The sequence below is a fragment of the Raphanus sativus genome, chromosome 1 (genome assembly GCF_000801105.2).
Source record: "Raphanus sativus cultivar WK10039 chromosome 1, ASM80110v3, whole genome shotgun sequence".
Classification (NCBI taxonomy): Eukaryota; Viridiplantae; Streptophyta; class Magnoliopsida; order Brassicales; family Brassicaceae; genus Raphanus; species Raphanus sativus.
In genome coordinates, this window is record NC_079511.1 from 7,661,330 (window position 1) to 7,680,750 (window position 19,421).

The 19,421-nt window shown below is 37.0% G+C and overlaps 6 protein-coding genes across 8 annotated transcripts; 2 read left to right on the top strand and 4 right to left on the bottom strand.

Annotated features, from left to right (window-relative positions):
• Positions 1 to 1,026: 1,026 nt before the first annotated feature.
• LOC108812017 (uncharacterized) lies at positions 1,027 to 3,142 on the top strand. Its single transcript, XM_018584154.2, has 8 exons — positions 1,027 to 1,331; positions 1,614 to 1,763; positions 1,845 to 1,979; positions 2,106 to 2,171; positions 2,284 to 2,334; positions 2,424 to 2,552; positions 2,655 to 2,718; positions 2,812 to 3,142. Exons 1-8 carry the CDS (start codon positions 1,134 to 1,136, stop codon positions 3,021 to 3,023), a joined length of 1,005 nt encoding a protein of 334 aa, XP_018439656.1. The 5' UTR covers positions 1,027 to 1,133; the 3' UTR covers positions 3,024 to 3,142.
• On the bottom strand, positions 3,108 to 4,809 carry LOC108812008 (interactor of constitutive active ROPs 1). Its single transcript, XM_018584142.2, has 3 exons — positions 4,767 to 4,809; positions 4,469 to 4,559; positions 3,108 to 4,349 (listed from the first exon to the last, which is right to left on the bottom strand). The coding sequence occupies exons 2-3, from the start codon at positions 4,480 to 4,482 to the stop codon at positions 3,326 to 3,328; spliced, it is 1,038 nt and encodes a 345-aa protein (XP_018439644.1). The 5' UTR covers positions 4,483 to 4,559; positions 4,767 to 4,809; the 3' UTR covers positions 3,108 to 3,325.
• Positions 4,810 to 8,431: 3,622 nt separating this feature from the next.
• On the bottom strand, positions 8,432 to 10,889 carry LOC108850292 (E3 ubiquitin-protein ligase DA2L). 2 transcript variants are annotated; one of them, XM_057008535.1, is made up of 10 exons: positions 10,732 to 10,889; positions 10,548 to 10,605; positions 10,167 to 10,415; positions 10,023 to 10,074; positions 9,894 to 9,939; positions 9,698 to 9,779; positions 9,481 to 9,625; positions 9,320 to 9,383; positions 9,048 to 9,114; positions 8,432 to 8,974 (listed from the first exon to the last, which is right to left on the bottom strand). In XM_057008535.1, exons 3-10 carry the CDS (start codon positions 10,371 to 10,373, stop codon positions 8,621 to 8,623), a joined length of 1,017 nt encoding a protein of 338 aa, XP_056864515.1. In that variant the 5' UTR covers positions 10,374 to 10,415; positions 10,548 to 10,605; positions 10,732 to 10,889; the 3' UTR covers positions 8,432 to 8,620. The 2 variants fall into 2 exon arrangements, with proteins under 2 accessions (XP_056864515.1, XP_056864518.1); XM_057008538.1 differs by having other exon boundaries at positions 8,432 to 8,971; positions 10,548 to 10,807.
• Positions 10,890 to 10,931: 42 nt separating this feature from the next.
• On the bottom strand, positions 10,932 to 11,396 carry LOC108850303 (VQ motif-containing protein 1). Its single transcript, XM_018623863.2, has one exon. It carries the CDS (start codon positions 11,298 to 11,300, stop codon positions 11,025 to 11,027), a length of 276 nt encoding a protein of 91 aa, XP_018479365.1. The 5' UTR covers positions 11,301 to 11,396; the 3' UTR covers positions 10,932 to 11,024.
• Positions 11,397 to 13,722: 2,326 nt separating this feature from the next.
• Positions 13,723 to 17,123, top strand: LOC108850313 (exopolygalacturonase). 2 transcript variants are annotated; one of them, XM_057008542.1, is made up of 5 exons: positions 13,723 to 13,881; positions 14,007 to 14,098; positions 15,770 to 15,971; positions 16,104 to 16,622; positions 16,712 to 17,123. In XM_057008542.1, exons 1-5 carry the CDS (start codon positions 13,741 to 13,743, stop codon positions 16,940 to 16,942), a joined length of 1,185 nt encoding a protein of 394 aa, XP_056864522.1. In that variant the 5' UTR covers positions 13,723 to 13,740; the 3' UTR covers positions 16,943 to 17,123. The 2 variants fall into 2 exon arrangements, with proteins under 2 accessions (XP_056864522.1, XP_018479371.2); XM_018623869.2 differs by lacking the exons at positions 15,770 to 15,971; positions 16,104 to 16,622; positions 16,712 to 17,123 and having other exon boundaries at positions 14,007 to 15,691.
• A 41-nt stretch (positions 17,124 to 17,164) lies between these two features.
• LOC108850335 (ribokinase) lies at positions 17,165 to 19,074 on the bottom strand. Its single transcript, XM_018623891.2, has 4 exons — positions 18,297 to 19,074; positions 17,868 to 18,053; positions 17,524 to 17,719; positions 17,165 to 17,426 (listed from the first exon to the last, which is right to left on the bottom strand). The coding sequence occupies exons 1-4, from the start codon at positions 18,951 to 18,953 to the stop codon at positions 17,332 to 17,334; spliced, it is 1,134 nt and encodes a 377-aa protein (XP_018479393.1). The 5' UTR covers positions 18,954 to 19,074; the 3' UTR covers positions 17,165 to 17,331.
• Between the last annotated feature and the right edge of the window lie 347 nt (positions 19,075 to 19,421).

Below are 19,421 nucleotides of genomic sequence, written 5' to 3' on the forward strand. Positions count from 1 at the left end.
TTAACAAATAAAAGTACAAAATTAACATGAACGTAAAGTCCTGAATTATATCTTTGGCTTCAATAGATAAAGAACAAAACAAAACATATGCAATGTAATTGGTTTACAGTGATCAAATTTTGTAATTTCTATGATCAAAACTTATATGCAGTTAATATTGTGTTCATAATAGAATTTTATAACTGAGAATGCTTGGTACGGTGAATAATGATCATAGTATACAACAATTTGATTTCTTCCTGTGACAGGTATTGATCGGAAGAGAAGCAAATATCATACCCAGTTAGAGTTATCAAGTCAGTTTCTTATACTAACATGGTCCAATTAGAGTTATTGTATTTTTATCCTAATAGTAAAGAACATATCGGTTTAGTTGTTATAATTTCGGATGGCATTAGTAGATTAGATTTTGGTTTAGTTTAAGTACTCTGGTTATATTATTTAAAACAGCGTGAAAAATATTACTACGTAACAAACATATGTAACGTACTACCTAAACTGAAAGAGTCCAAAATTTAAAATGAACTTTTAAGTAGATTTATAATAGGACTCTGTTTTAATATAGTAGATTATATCGTTATTTACAGTACCAGCCCATGACTATTCTCTAAATCAAACTAAAGACTGCAAACTTTATATTTATCAATCTCTACTCTCTTTTAGTTACTCGTTAGCACGACTTTGTTTCCGATTTAGTCAATGGAAGGTCAGCCGCAGAGAATCTTTTTCCTTGTCGGATCGTTCGGTGGAGGAAGCAAAGTTTGAAGAAGAGAGATTAAAGATCAAAACTTCAAATTGTATAAAATCTCATGGTTTCTTATGTAATTTCAATACTCTTGTAGTATTTAATTTATCTTGAAATTATAATTAGCACTCATGCTACCGGTAAGTACCGGTCGGTAAATGATCCGTTATTGGGCTTGAGCCAGTTAACTTAGCCCAACATCAAATATAACCCAATGAGTCCAGCCCGTGACCCAATATATAGTGCCGGTGCTTCAGAGGGATATATATAAAAAATTCTCGGCGAGGAGAAAGAAACAAAAGGATTAAAACCAAAACGAGAATTTTGTTTTTTTGTTTTTACTTGCGATTTTGTTCGGAGGAAGAAGAAGAAGGAAAGAGAGGAGGAGATGGGAGAACGAAAGGTGCTTAACAAGTACTACCCTCCGGACTTCGATCCGTCGAAGCTTCCACGGCTCAGGCGACCGAAGAACCAGCAGATCAAGGTGCGTATGATGCTTCCCATGAGCGTCCGATGCAGTACCTGCGGGAATTATATCTACAAGGGAACCAAGTTCAATTCCCGTAAAGAAGACGTCATTGGCGAGGTAATTTAAATCAATTTGATTTTGGATTCTAATTCGTCGTTACCTAATTTCAGATTTGGGGGTTTAGGGTTTTGTGAAATTGCTGTCTGTTGTTTTGGCTGGTGCTAATAGGATTTTAGGGTTTCTAAGTTTCTTACTTGCATTATAACTGAGTGCCGGACGGTTTAGATATTTACTGATTTAGTTTATGAGAGACCAAAGGAGATATCTTTAGGTTAATCTAGTATGGTCGATTAGTTTTCCTTCTGATGAGTGTTTTATCTAACTTTGGATGTGATGCAGACATATCTGGGGATTCAAATCTTTAGATTCTACTTCAAGTGCACCAAGTGCTCTGCGGAGCTGACAATGAAGACGGATCCACAGAACTCTGATTATATTGTGGAATCTGGGGCAAGTCGTAATTACGAACCCTGGCGTGCTGAAGACGAGGTAAGGAGCTTTTTTTTAGGATTGTTGTTGAGCTACAACTTTTGGGGTTTACTAAGTTACCATGTATTTTCTTGTGTGCAGGAGGTTGATAAGGAACAACAGAAAAGAGATGCCGAGGAGATGGGGGACGCTATGAAGTCTTTGGAGAACCGAACTTTGGATTCCAAAAGGGAAATGGACATTATAGCCGCTCTTGATGAAATGAAATCAATGAAGGTATGTGTGACTCACTATCATCTTCCTAACTCTCTCTGTTGTTCGCATTTGTTTCTGTTTCATGCTTCATTTACGTGCTCTGGTTTACTGATTTGTGTTTTTTTTCTTTTATTCGGCTTTTTGCAGTCTAGACACGCTACTGTGAGCGTAGATGCGATGCTGGAGGCCTTGCAAAGAACTGGCGCTGAGAAGGTAATGTTCCTGTTACAGTGTTATATCTCTCTATGATGATACTCGTCTGGACCATTGTTATTTTAAGTTATATTTCTGACTGAGGCGGTAATGTTTTGTTTTGTTTTGACAGGTCAAACGAATAGAAGAAGAAGATGAAGCAGTTATTAAGTCGATATTTGGTGTAAGTGTTCATATCATTCTTTCGTGAACGTTGGTTCTCCACATGACATTCAGTTTTGCTGAAATTTTTCATATTTCATGTTATTGCAGAAACAGAAAGAAGTTGTTAGGAGAATTGTAGATGAAGACGATGAAGATGACGATGATGATGATGATGATGATTATCCCAGCTTTCAGAAGGAGAAGAAAGAAGGATCATCATCTTCAGATCTTTCAAAGGTTTTTTTTCCTCCATTGAAACATTATTTTTCTTATCACTTTCAAACAATGCTCCGTTTTTGAATCAGGACTAACTGTTAATTTATTTATTCTTTGATACAGAAGAGAAAGGCATCAGAAGAAAGTCTAAGCAACCCCACAGATATTTTGACTAATTCATCTGCAGGTGAGTTATCAATCTTTCTTTTCAAGTTTATTGACTTTGATTTCTTTTTTTTCAGTTTAATAGCCTTAACGTATATCACTCTATTTCCATCAGATAACCCGAAGCAGCCCAAAAAGCAAGCTACCAGCAAGCAACCCTTCAAATCCATTCACATAACAGTCATCAAGAAGCAATCTCAACCAACAACTTCTTCTACGACTCCAGCTCCTGCAAAACCAGAGGAGAAGAAGAGTGACGTTGTGGCTAACGCCGGGTTGGCATCTTTGTTCCAGAACTATGGCAGTGATGATGAAGACGAGGATTGATTTGTTTTTTTTTGGGGGTTCTCAACAGGTTTCGCACTCTTTAATAGTTCCTATATCAGTGTTTCAGAATTGAAGACATCCATGTACTGTTCATAAAATGAGATTTTTTTTTCAGAAAACTTGGATATTACAATGCATATTTGGAGAAGTTTCATCATGAAATTGTCTTGCAGAAAACCTGCAGTTGATTTGGGTTTGATAGTTAGCTTCTGATGAAACTTACTAATGTCTCCACATAAGTAAATACAGCAAACAACAAAAACCATTTTCTTGAATCACACTCAGACACGAACTGTTGTAACTCACTTCTGTCCTCTCTTCTTCCACAACTCACCAAACATCTTCATCCCAGAACTCTTCCTCTTCTCACTTCCGAATCCATCATCAGAGTCATCAGCCATTCCGGGCGGTTCCACGAACCCAACCACCGCATTTGGGTCAAACAACCCACCTGCAAAACACCTCTCAGCTGACCCAGATCGATCCCTCTCAAACTCTCCAGAAAGAACCGCAGCTGCAGCATCTGCCGCCTTCCTCCACTGCTCGGTTTGAACTCTAAGCTTCTTCATCTCACCCTCTAAAGCGTCTCTTGCTTCTTCCATAGACTCGAGCTTCTCCTTCAGCTGAGCAGTCTTTGCTCTGCTTTCTGCTAACTCTTCCCCAATCCGACTCACCTTTGCAGCCATCTCTTCTTCATTAGCTTTCAAGTTAGACATCTTTGTCGCAGAATCGCTCAGCTGGCCCTTCAAGCTCTCGTTTTCTTTGCCTAGTGCTTCATGTTCTTTCTCCATATCATACAGTCTGGCATTCAACATCTTCATCTCATCTTCCTTTGCAACCAAGTTCTCAGCTCCTTCGTCTCCGTTTCTCTGATCCTCTTTTACCGCAATCTTCTCAACAGGAACCTCAAACACATCAGTCTCTTTCTGGCCATCTCCGGGGATCTCGTCTCTATCAACTGTATCAGCATCAGAAGCAGGTGCCTCAACTCGAGCATGAGGGTTTGGTTTCTTAGATTTGACATTATGATGAAGCTCCTCTTGTGCTTGTTTCTTGACAGATTCAGTATCAGCCAACTGCTCTTTCAGCAATCTCAGTTCCTCTTGTGCTTGTCCTAACTGCGACTCTAAATCCGATATTCGGCCCCCAAGTTTCTTCTGACCAGGAGGATCACTGCGAGGCCCACCGCTTCTGGGAGATCTACGGTCAACACCACCAAGCTTAGAACTCCGCTCGGTATTGATCAGACGGTTGGGGTGGCTCAAGTCAGAAGTAGATGACGATGTCCTCAACTTCGGAGCTTGCCTCTGAGACAACTCTGAAACTCTAAAGAAGACAAACACCATACACAACCTTTTATTAGTCTAGTCACACATCATTACTCACTCATAGTACCTAACCATACATACCGAGAATGATGTCAAATGTATAGTTAAAATCTGTACCTTGGTCTTGGCATTTTTTTTTTTTACTTTTCTGCAGATTAAACTAAGACAGAAGCCAAAGTTTGCTGGAAAGCTCGAAGGTTATGAAAATCTGAAGAATATATGAAAGCAAATATGTCATTTATGACAGCAACTACCAAAGCCATGACTCATGTCGGAAATTTTTTCAAAGAACTTAGATAAGGTAAGGATTCTCTCATTTAAGATTGGTTCTAAATGCAGATAAATATCAAAGCTACAAGATATTCGAGAACTTTTAATTCCTTATCACTTCATAAGCAAAGGATTGAAAACTTACCTCAAAGGAGATGAGGTCTTTGCATTTGAAATTCAGGAGGTTGCTTAGAGAATATGTAGAAATAGTCAAAAGAGTGTGAAAAAAGAAATAAAGATTATTGTCGTTGGATGATTGTAACTTAATAGGAACTTGCGACACATAAAACCAGAAGAAGACCCAAGACAAGGAGAAGAGGAGAGAGAGAGTTGTCTTGTAACGCATGTACCTTTTCGAAACAGTCAGCTTTATTTGAACTGTGAAGCCACTCCCAAAAATCAAGAAGCAGAGAGAGAGAGAGATGTGTTTTTTGAAGGTTTGAAATAAAGCTGTTGACGAAATTGGGCGTAGTGAAGTTTTAAAATCGAGGGACCACTGGGGGTTACCAAGGACAAACATGTAAATTCCAGTCTTTGAATCACGTCCACATATACACACGTAAGAAATCAGCTCTTTTCTGTTGATTTTGGGTTCAAATAAGTACTTTTCTGTATTGCAAAATGTAAAAAAATAACATGAGTGAATGAATATCCATCCCTATAGTGTCTGACAATGGTTAGAGAATCAAATAATGATAAAGTTTGAGAACTATCTTTTACATGCATTTCGTGATGGAGTATATAATATACTACTAGACAAAAGCATATAAATGCGGATTTATGTAGAAAAATGTTTATAATAAGTATACGCACACACATGTATTTTATTATTTACCTCCATAATCAATATTTCTGACACTCTTGTTTCTTTTTCTGTCGGTTTCCTACAAATTTCAATTTACAAGCACTATTTTATTATCACTCTCCACTAATTTCGACGTTTCTTTTTGTGATCTCCAACACGTCGAGAAGCCAATTTGAAGTTTATTAAGGTTTTTCTTTTTAATAGCACAAAAAAAAAGTTTATTAAGGTTTTTATTTTTCTGAACAGCTAGGTTTATGAAGGTTAAAATATAAATAAAATCAAAACTAACCTACAAATATTTGCATTTTTGTGGGCGTTGAATATATCTTATTAAAACATAAACATTATGTTGGATCTAACATTTATTTTGTAAGTTTTTAAATTAAAAACACCTTTATATTTTATGATTAAACCTAAATTAAATCACTAATGTTTCTTTCTTTATATTACTATCCATGTTTCCAAACAATATACTTATTTCTTTATACTACTATCAATGTTTCCAAATAATATGTATTTATACTACTATTAATGTTTCCAAATAATACAATAATTAATCTTATTTATTTTATATCTATCATTCTATCTTTAAATTTTTATAGAAATGTCATAATTTTATAAATTGCAAAATAATGAACTTAAAAATTTGGATTATAAGATTACAAATTATGAAACTATTACAATTTAAGTCCAATTAGATTACATATCGGTCATCCATCAGTTCAATCGGTTAGTCTCGGATTTTACTGATTTTTTTAATATGAATATTTTAGAAACCTAAATTGAATTGTCAGATCTCCGGATTAACCGGTATAATCACAATCGGGTTAAATTTAAAAACACTGATTTAAATGCAAAAATATTTTAAATACACACTTTTAAAAAATTACCAAAATATTTGTTAAGTTATTAGTGAAATTTTTCATCGTAAAATATTCCGCGCTTCCAAAGCGCGGATCAAAATCTAGTTCACATTACATTACATATATTGATGGCATGGGTGTCTTTTGTAGTTAAATATTTTATTAGAAATTGTTTTTGTAACTGATATTTTATTAGATATTACCACTAACTAATTAAGATTTCATTTTAAATCAATAGTTACTGGTTGTAGACTGGCTGCTGGCTCTCCCTTGTTCAAATTATGTCTAATTAGATGATTCACCTAAGGAAAATCCAGTTTTACGTGTTTGAGATTGCCGATAAATTAGTACACTAATTGCAAACTTGAATCAACCGAATATTAATATGTAGTGTTTCGGTTTAAGAGATAATTACGAGTAAAGCTTACCAAAGATTAACATTATGTTAAAAAATTCTCTACTTAAATATTTTGTAAACATCTACAAATTGTCTAGTTAATGAATTTATGAAGTTTACAAAGGTATTTAAATTTAAAATTGGCAAAAAAATTTCCTTTTGGAACATTATCCACGATAGGCTTATGAATGATAGAAATGTAATTTGTTCAAAAAAAATGATAGAAATGTAATTATTTAATACTCAATTTACATTTAGATTTATTCGTTATAAGAAATTAAATGCATTTGGAAACTCATTATATATTAAAAATATTAATTAATTACTTCTAGAGTAACTCACAAAAAATATATAAAGAAAATAGAACTAGAGTTTTCAGTTGGTCCGTGTCCATCATGCTCATGTCGATCAAGACCATGAAGCAGACATTTATCTCTGTATTTTAGGAGGTGTTATTCAATAGAATAATTTAATAGAATTGAGTGTAATTTAAATCCAGGCCTAATTCTAGTGTTATTGGATTGAGTATTTGCTAGATAGAATTTAAATCCATTGAAATTTCCTGTTATTCAATATTTTTTAGATGTCTTTAGAATTCAGTTATGATGGAATTTTAATGGAATTCATTGTGTCTTTTTAACTAAAACAAATCCTACCTCTTTTATGAATATTCTGAAGGAAAAGGGACGTGGAATATTTTTTCCATTGAAGTACTTGCATACTTAAATTCCAATACTTGTTTTCAATTCCATGATTCAATAACACCCCCTTATACTCTCACTGGTAGAATCTTCGGCTTGAAATTTTTCTTAAAAAAATGTCAAGTAAAAGTATTAAGAATACAAAATATACAAAATATTTTTTAAAGAAAAGAAAAAACAAATTGTAATGAGCTAAGCAATGCAAAAATGTTCACATGCATTCGCCAAAGAATATCTGCATTGACTTTGGAATGTGACATTCTATTAGAAAAACTATTATTTTTGCTAATATATTAAGTTCTTGATGATGAAATATTGATTTGATTTACAATATCAATATCAAATTAAATCCTAATTAATTTGATTTATATAACAAAAAACAATCAACAAATATGTCCAATATTTGAACCGTCTTCCGACTTTTTTTATCCAAAACATCTCTAGCTACAAACATGATGCTAACCACTGTCCAGATCTTGATTTTAACTAAATACAAATTGCTTCTAAGCAAGATCCGCCGTAAATAGTAGCTTGACTACTATCAAATACTCTCATAATATAAATCATCTCCCAACCATGAAATTCACAAGTGCAAAGAGTATTACGTATACAACATTTGAAATCTTAATATAGATATTGGCAACTAAACATCATTAAAACAGAATCATCATAAAATTAATATATTGATATTGTTCAAAAAAGTAATCAAGTTGCTGATGATAAAATCAAAAGATCTTATAGACAATTGGCTTAACAAGAATCCGGATCCACAAAATACCATAAATCACAGGAGACAATAGGTTTAAGAAGACCCAAGAGTTTAAAATACGCTAGACATAGAATGCTACTTTAGTAGCTTTTTTCTCAACCTAGATCCTCACATTTGGTTTCTCTCAGAAATCAGAATGGTTGATCTTTACTACTGGCCCTGGAGAGATCAATTTTACACAGGTTGGTGTTTATTTTCTTCTTTGCATTTAATATCAAAGAGATCAAAGCATGTTCACTTACTTTTCCTCAACTACTAACTAAATATCAAAGAGATCAAAGCATAATCATAACCTTTTATATTAAAAAAACTGAAAACCATTTAATATTTTCCTACAGGTACATGTATGAAGCGATCAACAAACATCCTGAAAACTACAATCCAAGATCACCAAACTCACACTAACCATATACAAGCAAAGACTATGAACAACTTTAGCTTTCCTTTGAGCCTTTGGGAAAACACTATTGCCATGAAACTTCCCTGGAAACCTCTCTGCCATTATCGTCAGTCAAATCAGATCTCGTTGTATCGTTGATTCCTGCTTCTAGAAGGTGATGGTTACTATCATGTTCCATGGCATTGTAACCACTGCTGTTGCAAGTGCCTGGACCCATGTTGTATGATAAAGTATTAACGTTTTGATTGGAGGAAGATTCTCCAACCATTTGCTGGCGTTCAGCAAGAACAGCGATTGCACAAGCTAGCCCACCAGATGGTGAAGATGATGAAGATGGCATCAATGATTGTCCCACATTATTGTTATCTTCTTCTGAATTTTCATCAGGAGATGTATTTATCTGATTTCCAGGTTCCTGCTAAGAAAGAAACAGTGTTAAGAGAGGCTTACAAAGTGATGGAACTTGAAAGTTTAGTTACTGAATAAATCACCCGAACAGAGAGCCATATTGCTTCCATCACCATTATATCCTCAAGATCATACTCAAACTCATCATCCCTGTAGAGTATTTTCAGATAAACAACATAATCAGTCACCTGATATGAACAACGTTTTACAGCCATGCATATAAGCCTCAGCTAGGGAAAAGAAAATGGTATGAAAATGTAATAACCAATTGACAAAGTGACAACTAAACAGGACCACCATATTGTCCTCTCTTCATTGTTACATATAACTGTGTTTGTTTTATCTTAACACTAACCTGCTGACCCGAGGGTGCGATGTAACACATGAGTCTTGAGATGAAACAGTTTCCTCATCCTCCTCTAATTAAAAAAAAAATATGTGATCGATATTTTGCTAATCAATAAAAACTGAAATTTTGAAAGATTAGCTAATGCTGAACAAAGAGGACTAATTAACCTGCAGCAGAACCATACTCAGTATCAGCTGTCACTGCACTTGTCTGAGAAGAAGGTGATTCCAGACGTTTTTGCATTCTTTCTTCATCTTCTTCAACTTCCTTCTGCCTAATCCTTATTTTGGCTTCTATAACTCGCTGCTCTTCCTTCACAACATAGTAAAAAAATAAAATAAGATGGGCATAATCAGCCAGTTAACTGTTAATTATATGACTTACAATTTTTTCAATGCTCTTCTCCTCTTTAGTCTTCCCTCCACGATACTCAACAGCATAGTTTGATGTTTTGCAATACGGGCATCTCGTATTTGTTAAGGAGGACACAAAGGAGAAGAAGAGACACAAAAATTATAAGGAAAAAAGTTTCATATGTGAGGTCAAAAGCTTGATGCTTAACATGACAATCAAAGGATACTTAGTAGGTTGAGATGAACTAGGACTCTTCATCCGCAGAAAACACTCTGTAGATTAAACCAAAAGATACAAACACATGAATTGCAAAATGATACTAAATTTAGTTATGATTAATGAATATTTCTTTTACCTGTACAAATGCTTTTCAAACAACATCTTGACCTATTGAGGCTCGGATAGTACTAGAAAACACACACAACAAGTACATACAGTCGCAGTCAGTTTCATCTTCTTGAAAGGAAATACATTTTTTTTTTTTTGTGAAAATACAAACCAGATAGCAAATAGGACATTCTTCAAGGTCAAGAGAGGAGATATCTTCAGCAGCACCAGGATAGCAAGGAGCAAGCTTGGCCTCCAAGATGAGTTTCTTAAGCTTTTTGAAGTCGACATCTTTGTTCATGTACAGTAATAAACCTTGTTGTGGCTTTGTGTATCTTTCATCCACAACTTGTCTCTTCTTTCCCAGCTTATTACCCATCTAAACTCTCTCTTGAAAGGTCCCCACGTCTTAAACTAATAGCTAAGAGAGACATAAGAATTCAAACCATTTATAAGAACTGAAACGAATAAAACCCTTACAACTGGATGGTGGATGCTTACAGAACAAGCTTGAATTATGATGAGTAAGAGAGTTAAGAATTGGAGATGAAACCTTAACAAGCTTCTAGAGATTCTCGAGGGCAGAGAGAGAGAGAGAAAGGCTTGGATAACTGATTAAAGACACAAAGATCAGAACTCTGGTCTCTGAAGAACTACAGTAGAGTATGTGTGTGTGTCTATACATATAATGTGTATATTCACAACACTAAAACAGAGAACTTCGTCCGTTTGAGTACCTTTTTCTGATTCTTTCGACAGAAAGTTAAAGAGAGAGAAAGATGATGATGATGATGATAAAGATGAAACGGTGGAAGAGTGAAGAAAAGAATCGTCATCTGATCTCTCTTTGTTTTCACTCTTCCTCTCCCTTCCATCACGCGCCTTTCTCGCGCGTGAGTTTAGGTGTTAGAGTTTCACAGTAACTTATTTTTGGAAGGAGAAAAAAAAACGCAGAACATTTCATTATATACAAGACAAGAAGGATTACGGCTTTGACATAGGCCCAATGGGCCGTGACAATTAATAATACTCAATTTTCTGACCATAGATTATACAATTCGCCGACCGGCGGCATCTCTCTGAAAAAGCTATCGAACTCCGTCGTCTCTACACCTCCTTCGGCTTCTCTTGGTGATGAGTCTTTGCTACCGTACCCTTGGCCGGAGAACTCGAAAGGACCGTCGGCCACGATGGCGTTTTTACCGGTGAGTTCTTGAACAACGGTCTTGAAGCTCCGAGCATCTGTCTGGACGTACTGTGTGTTGATGAAGACAACCTTCATCGGCTCAGATCTCACTCTCGACATGTTTTGATGATTCGTTTCTTTTTTGTAGACAACAATATTTGAATGTTGTTTTCTTTTGGTTTTGCTCTCTTTGAGTATTTTGCCTTTTGAATCTCCAGATGTTTGTTCTATTTATATGCGTAGACAGATATACGGGATTATATACAGTAAATAGGCACGGAAGCCCCAAGAAAAGATTATTTATTTTTAAATAATATCTTCTGAAACATTTATTGTTGCGACCCCTTTACGAACTATATGGATAAGAGCAATTTTTTAATTGCTATAGCATGTCATGTAATTTAAAATTATGTAAAAGCAATTATTAGATGATATTTTGATTCTGGAAAATGCTTACGTATGGAGTTACGATCATGACTAACGAGTTTTAAAATAAGGCCTGGTGCAGATTTTCCACTTACTCGAGAAGGTTAGACTCAGTTAACTAAAGTTGCATTAAAAACAACTTTTAATTAGTTTAGTAAACAGCGGGTCAAATGAAACTGGAGGACTGATACTTTATTTTAAGAATGTTCGTGTACATGAAATGTTTATTTTGCTATCTTTAACCAATAGTTTTCATAGACAGATTCTTTTATAAAATAAATTAGATAGATGTTTAGAACATTTAAGCTTAGCAACAACAAGAAAACTTCTTATGGTCTTCTAACAAAAATAAAAGAAGAAAACAAGAACTATATATGGTCAATTAAGGTGTTATTTTATTGATGCGGTCTTTGACGTGATTCTTGTATGGGTGAGAACAGATTTGACCGTCAAGCGTTCAAGCAGCCTTGACTGACCAAGTAATAAATGGATTTTTTGGTATTATTATCAGGAAACTATTGATCTAAGAAAATCAAGTATTATATAATTTACTGGGTCAAACTAAGCACGCCTTGTTTGATGGAATATGGAATCACATCACATCACATGAAACCAGCCTAGAACACTTGTATGTTCTTATTTTATATGCAGGCAAATTTTGATATACAGAATCGTATACCCAAAATAATTCATATATTGTAAGAAAATCTAATTCGCCGCCTATGTGTTTCTTATAATAATTGTTAAACTGCCAAATTACTCTTTAATTAACAAGCTCGATCATGATTTATTATAGGGGCATGGCAAATTTTCTAGACATGACATAAGAACATTTGGGAACAAAGTGGCTGTACTCTGATGTGGCAAAACTTCAATATAATTGATACAATTTGATGCTCTTTTTTATTAATGAGCGTTAAATCTATTCAAAAGATTAAAATGACTTTTTGTACAAGGTGTTGCTGTAATTCATAAATTTGAAAAACTGTGCCAAAGTTTTTAGATAAACTTGCTCAGTTGAGTGTCTATGAGTCTATCGAGTAACAAACCATAAGTGAAGCCCATCCTTGTACTTCACCAATCCTTGCTCGCGTAGAGTAGATATCATGTTCCTTATTGTCTTATCAGTGATCAAAGCTAGCCGATTCCAAGGCATTTGTTGTGATGAGATCCTGAAAATCGATTCTGCGAGAATAAAACAGATTTTTATACATCATTACCGTTGGGTTTCTATGTTTTACATTATGTAACATCAATATAGTGCGAAATTATAGTTATTTATGTTTGAAAACAAATCTATAGAAGTATTTATAAAAGCACCGCATTAAATATATTTAATGCTAACTAAGTTTTGTATTAAATGAAAAAGGCTTCGTATATGGATGAGTGTAGGTGATGTGAGTGATTTGCACATCTTTTATTTTTTTTCACAGCCAATTTAATTACTAAATCATGCTTTAATTTAAAAATCTAAAGTTACATCCTAATTTTTTTTTTGAACAACACATCCTAATATTTTTAAAAGAAAATATACTGCCTTTATAAATTAATTTGTTTACAGCTTTTATTCAGTGTTCTAAATTTTTTTAATTAAATACTCCCTCCGTTTCAATTTATTTGTCGTTCTAGACTTCGGTACACAGATTAATAAAACATTTAATTTTGTATATTTACTAGATAAAAATATCATTACCAATACACCTAATTAGATTTCAACCAATAGAAAAATAGATTATATTAAAAAGTCAATAAATTTTGCATTGAAATCATAAAACGACACTTATTTTGAAACGAAAATTTTGATCCAAAACGACATATAATTCGAAACGGAGGAACTATATAGCAATAAAATCTACAGTTACAGTCACAAAATCTACGGTTTAAATAAAACTAATTTATAACTTAAGCTAAAAACTTAAAGCTATAGTATCTACCAATCATTTCTTATATATGTTAGAGTGAAGCCACATGCAAAGTTGGATTATTATAGACAAGTTTTGTGAGCTCCTAAAAAGCTGTCTTTTAATCAAGATCTGAGTCTGGCCAATATTTATGAGAATAACACTTCCTTCGACAAGATGAAATAATATATAAAATATTTTACCATTGTTTCTAACATCCACAAAAATAAAACATGGCTTGCACTACTGATGTGTTTAAGAATATGTTTTTGTTTCTCTTGGTCGTCGCGGTTGCAAGCCGCCCAGCCACGGGGAAAATCTTTGACGTTCGAAAATATGGTGCCAAAGGCGACGGCAAAACTGATAATGCCAATGTACACGACATATCTTTCTTGCAAGCTTAATTTTTCTACTTCAAATATGATTTGCTTGGAGTCAAAATCACCACTTTCCTTCATACTCAAATTTTTCTATTTTTTTTGTCACTACGGTGTTTTAGGCTTTCATAAAAGCGTGGGAAGATGCATGCGCACGAAGTGGAAGAAACAGAATTTACATACCAAGAAAAGAGTTTTATATGAGTGATGTCGATATATTCAATTTTACATTTGAGTTAATACGAAGGAGTTCTCTCCCAGGCACAGAACTCGAGACACGTCCTAGATCTATGTTCTCCGGCGCCGGTGATGCGGGTTCTCGCCGGCGCTGGTCATTCTCGTCGACGCCGCTCTCCGCAACTACCATCTTCCTCGGTTTCTGCTTTGTTCTCAGTTTTATTTGGGTTTGTATCTTTCGATTCACTAGAGGAAGGAGTATCCGACGGACCTTTCACCGGAGACCAGCCCATCGGCTCCTCGTCTCCGCTACAGTCCTTCCGGTGATCTTCTCTCCTTGGTGGATTTTCTCTACAGCGACGAGTAGAGGGGGTTCCCTCGCCATCGCTGCTTTTGGGTTCTCGGGTTCAAATCCCGGTGACCCTCTCTCTGGCTGCCTACGGACATGTCTCGACGTCGATTCTGTCCGCGCTCGTCAACCATTCATGGAGCATAGATCTCAAAGTAAAAACTCCCCCTTTCCGTCTCAGGGAAGTTGTGAGACATCTAACCCAACAAAGGTTGCTCCTTTCTCCATCTCTGGCGCCAGTTTACAAAGTATCTCAAGGTTAGATCCGAATCTCGTCGGAGTTTCTTCACCCTCCTCGCCTTCTATTGAGATACCATCCCCCCCTACGTGTTCTCTTTTCAATGGAGGCACTGTCCATCACCGGCGGAATGCTTCCGGTGGCACTTCCTGTGTTCGTTTTATGTGGATTATCGGAGGAAGTAGATCTAGACGGATGATACGACGAAGACGAGAGCTTCGACTCTTCGTGGTGCTTCTCTCTGTGGTTCTCCCACTCCGATTGGTTCTTCTCCCAGCGATGAGTAGAGAGGGTTCTCTCACCGCCGCTCTGTTATGGTCTTCGGGTTTGGGTTCAGATCTCGTTGTACCTCCATCTGACTGTCGTGTGTCAAGCCAAGTTGTCGACTTGATCCAAATATTTCAACTGCATACGGAGCTTCGTTCTCAACCGCCACACTTTATCTCTCCGTTTCCGAGGAGACTTGAGGCCCACAGGACAGTGTGCCCAGCTGCTCCTCATCTAACCGACGACAGATCCATAACCACCGCGAGTTCAGTTCCGAGTCTTTGCGGTGAAGCTTCAATCTTTGGCGCCTGGGGTCAGGCTAGTCATTTAGAGAGCTCATTGAGTTCACCAGAGCTTGCTCTACCTCAATCACCTTCCTCTTCGGAGGAGAAACCTTTACCACCATACACTCTGCCTATGGTAAGAGTTGCTTCCTCGGACTCGCTTCCGAGTGGTTGTTACAGTTTCCCTATCGTTTTGTTATCTTGCGGAGCGGTCTCTACGGGACCAGAAGATACAAGCGAGATTACCTTGGTAGTTTTCGTAGATGGGGTTTGGACTCCAACGTCACTTGTGACTATTCTCCAGCTGTACGATTTTATCGTGAAGGCTTTCTCGACGCATTCAAGCATCGTCTTGAGTTCGCTGTCATCTTCGATTGAAGACCTATATTATCTAGCTTATCTATATGTTGTAGTTTATGCTTATTGCCAAAGAGGATGGATCATTCCCTCTTGCTATTGTAATGGAGAAATTTGATTATGAATGAAATTAGTTGTGTTTCGAAAAAAAAAAATATGAGTGATGTCACATTCAAGGGACCATGCATGCAAAGGTAAAATTGTGTTCTTCACATTCAAGGGACCATGCAAAGGTAAAACTGTGTTCTTCAACAATGGAAGATTACTGGCTCCTGTACATGCCAAGCATATCAAACAAGACGCTTGGATAAATTTCCAGTACATCGACTATCTCGTAGTCACCGGCCACGGAACTATCGACGGAAGTCGTTCTTGGTCCTCCAGTAACTTCGATATGAAACGTAGACTACCAGCGGTACGATATTCGTTTTAGTTTGGAATTGTTATAATTGATGCATTTTTCTTTTTAACCAAATAATGATACATTTAAGTTTGTTAGTTCTGATAAAAGCTACAAATAAAAAATAAAAAATTGACATTTTTGCAGAACATTGCATTCGATTTCGTGAGAAAATCAAGAATCAGTGGACTAATATCACTCAACAGCAAATCGGAACACTTGAACTTCTTCTGCGTAGATCACTTCAACATCTCTCACGTCAACTTAACGGCTCCAGGAAACAGCCCCAACACTGACGGGATCAAGATTGGTATGTCCAGCAACGTTAAGATTCGGGACAGTCACATCGGTAGTGGAGACGACTGCATCGCAATACTCTCTGGAAACACCAACTTCGATATCCGTAACATCACTTGTGGTCCCGGACATGGGATCAGTGTCGGAAGCCTGGGAAAGCACAAAGAAGAAAAGAACGTCGAGAATGTTAGGGTTAGGGACACGGTTTTTACAGGGACAAGCAACGGTATAAGGTTCAAGACATGGGAATCTCCGGTTGCGGAGATCACCGTTTCGGGATTCTTGTACGAGAATATCAAGATGGTTGATGTCCAACATCCCGTCAACATGGAACAGAAGTATTGTCCTTACCCGCCGTGCCCGAAATTAGTAAGCTTCTTACGCAAGAAACAGCCTTATCTTTCTTACTTTTCATTTCTTTAAAAATCAGATTAGATCAAGGATATTGTTGTCTGTAGGGAGACTCTCATGTTCAGATCAGAAACGTGACGTTAAAGAATATTTGGGGAACGTCGAGGAACAAAGTGGCTGTAAATCTGCAATGTAGTAGAAGCTTTCCTTGCAAAGATATTCAGCTAATTAACATCAATTTAACACATAATGGATCTGACGGTCCAGCCACCGCGTTGTGTGAGAACGCTAGAGGTTCTGCTCGAGGCAAGATGTTTCCTCCGAGTTGTTTAAACTGATCTTGTCGTTAGTTCACTTGGTATATTTTCATTGCTGGTGTAAATGGGATTCTATCTTAGAAGTCGGTTCCAAAGAGAAACTGGATTAGCTTTATATGACCTCTGTTTTTTTTTTTTCCATTGGTGATCTCTCAATAATAACATTGTGGGGTTGGGGGGGGGGGGGGGGATGAGTTTGACTCTTTGAGAATGATGAAATTAGCCAACTCACAAGACAAGAAAAGTTCGAAGGACTTGATGCTCAAAGAAACAGAGGCTACATTTATTCACAATCACTGATTTGGTGCTAAAGCAAAACCATTGATAAGCGCCATGGCGAGACTAAACATAACCTCGTGACCTGAATAGCTTTTATTAGTAAAAAGATTTGAGTTGAAAGAGTATCAGTTTTAAGTGCTAGACTGAAGGAGCTTCAAGACCGATGTTCGATTGGGCATGCTGGGTATTGCACCCTTTACTTGGACACATAGAGAAGCAGCAGCAGCTGTAGGAACCAGAAAGAAAAAAAGAATCATTGAACGTGCGACAAATAATCTAAATTATGAAAATACATTTCTTAAAAGAGTTCATAACTATTTTACCAGCAAATCTCAAGCATTCCTCATGTGATTTGCCCTCTACCATAGCCACTGCAAACGCTGCTGTGAAAGTATCCCCGGCTCCTGTAGTATCGACCACTTGTGCAGCCGGTATAATTGACTGCTGGATCGGTTCCTCCCCTTCTATGAATAACGCAGACCCTTTGGCACCGAGTTTCACTAGGACTTGCTTAACTCCCTGAGAAACCAAAAAAAAAAACATAGCTTGAACCTTATCAACTCAAAACCCACTAAACCATTTTTGACAGAGCTCAATTGCCAAAAAAAAAAGATTAATTTAAAGCAAGGAGTTGAATTATTGGTATTGTGCAAAATAAGGGACTTACCAACTTATGGCACTTGGCAACAGCTTGGCTAATCTGTTCAAAAGATTCAGTAGGCATTCCGGTCAAACGACTGAGCTCAGTTTCATTAGGGCTCAAGATGTCTATGGAATCAAATAGCTCATTCGGAATGGGCGTATCCATTCCTCCCACGTCCAGGATGACCGGAACACCTGCTTTCTTCACAGCCTGCAAAACATCCCACCACCACCACCAACCTAAGTTTTGACTCATATGATAAAAAAAAATCTATCTCACTGATGTAACTTTGAGAGTGTCATCAAGCTACTTAGAAAAACATACTCAACATACATGATTTTGCATTTAATAAAAATAAACCTAAAAAGCTGCATCCTTTCACTTAAAGTACCTAACTTTGAGACTCATCAAAGATCAGAATCGGATAAAGTCACAAACTTTATAACAACGAACCTTAGCAACTTGAAGATTGATGGAATCAGGGATCTCTCTCTGCAGCAACACAACACCAGCGTTCCTCACGATCTCGAGCTCCTCATCCCCCATCTCCTCAGGCCACCCTCTCATATTAGCACCACCAACGATAACAATCGAGTTCTGACCGTCCGACTGCAGCATCACCACCGCGTGCCCCGTCGGCTCCTCCTTCACCGACTTCACGTAATCCAAGCGCACTCCGCATCCATCCGGACCATCCCCCAAGGCGCCTGCGATCAGCTTCCCGTGCGCGTCCTCTCCCAGGCGACCGACGAAGTAGGTCGGGTAGTCCAGCTTCGCGCCGCACGCCGCCTGGTTCGCGCCTTTTCCGCCGGCGAGCGTCTGCCCCGTCTTGGCCGAGATCGTCTCGCCTTCCTTGGGCAGTCTCTCGATCTCCACGTAGATGTCGGCGTTCGCGGATCCCACGACCACCAGCGGCGGCGGCGGCGCGTGGGGTTTAGCGGTGGATTTGGGGTTCTGATTTGCCGATGAGAGCGAGAGGACACGGAGGGGTCTTCTCGGAAGGTGGAGGATCGGATTCGCAGTGTTGATCGGAGGAGGATTCGGTCGATTGAATTTGATGGTTGGATGGAAACTATTCGACTGAGAAAGTGAGATCCCTTTCATCATCATCGTCTCGTCGCCGTCGTCGTATGCTTTTGTTCGCCGGAGTCAACGCATAAACTTTTTTTTTGTTTACTTGAAATGAGAGAACTTTACGATCAGTATGATTCGAAGTACAAGTCCATAAGACGCGCGTCATTCTTACGTGAAGTCACGCTCTAAAATTAATGAACCGTACGTACCACGTATAAACCAGAATTGGTTTTTCCCATGTACAACGATGACGCATGCAGTGACACTAATTTCCCATGTCGCGGAAATAGAAAAAAAAATAATCCTAACTAAATTTTTGAGAAAATAATAAAAATGGATTTGAAAAGACTGAAATATTTATTTGACTTATTTATTTACAAATCTCTTGAAAATAATACACATTAATAATAATAACACTACTAAACTATATGATAAAAAAAACTATATGATACTATAATCCACTGTGCCAAACCCAAAAAAAAACATGAAATACTTCATTTCACT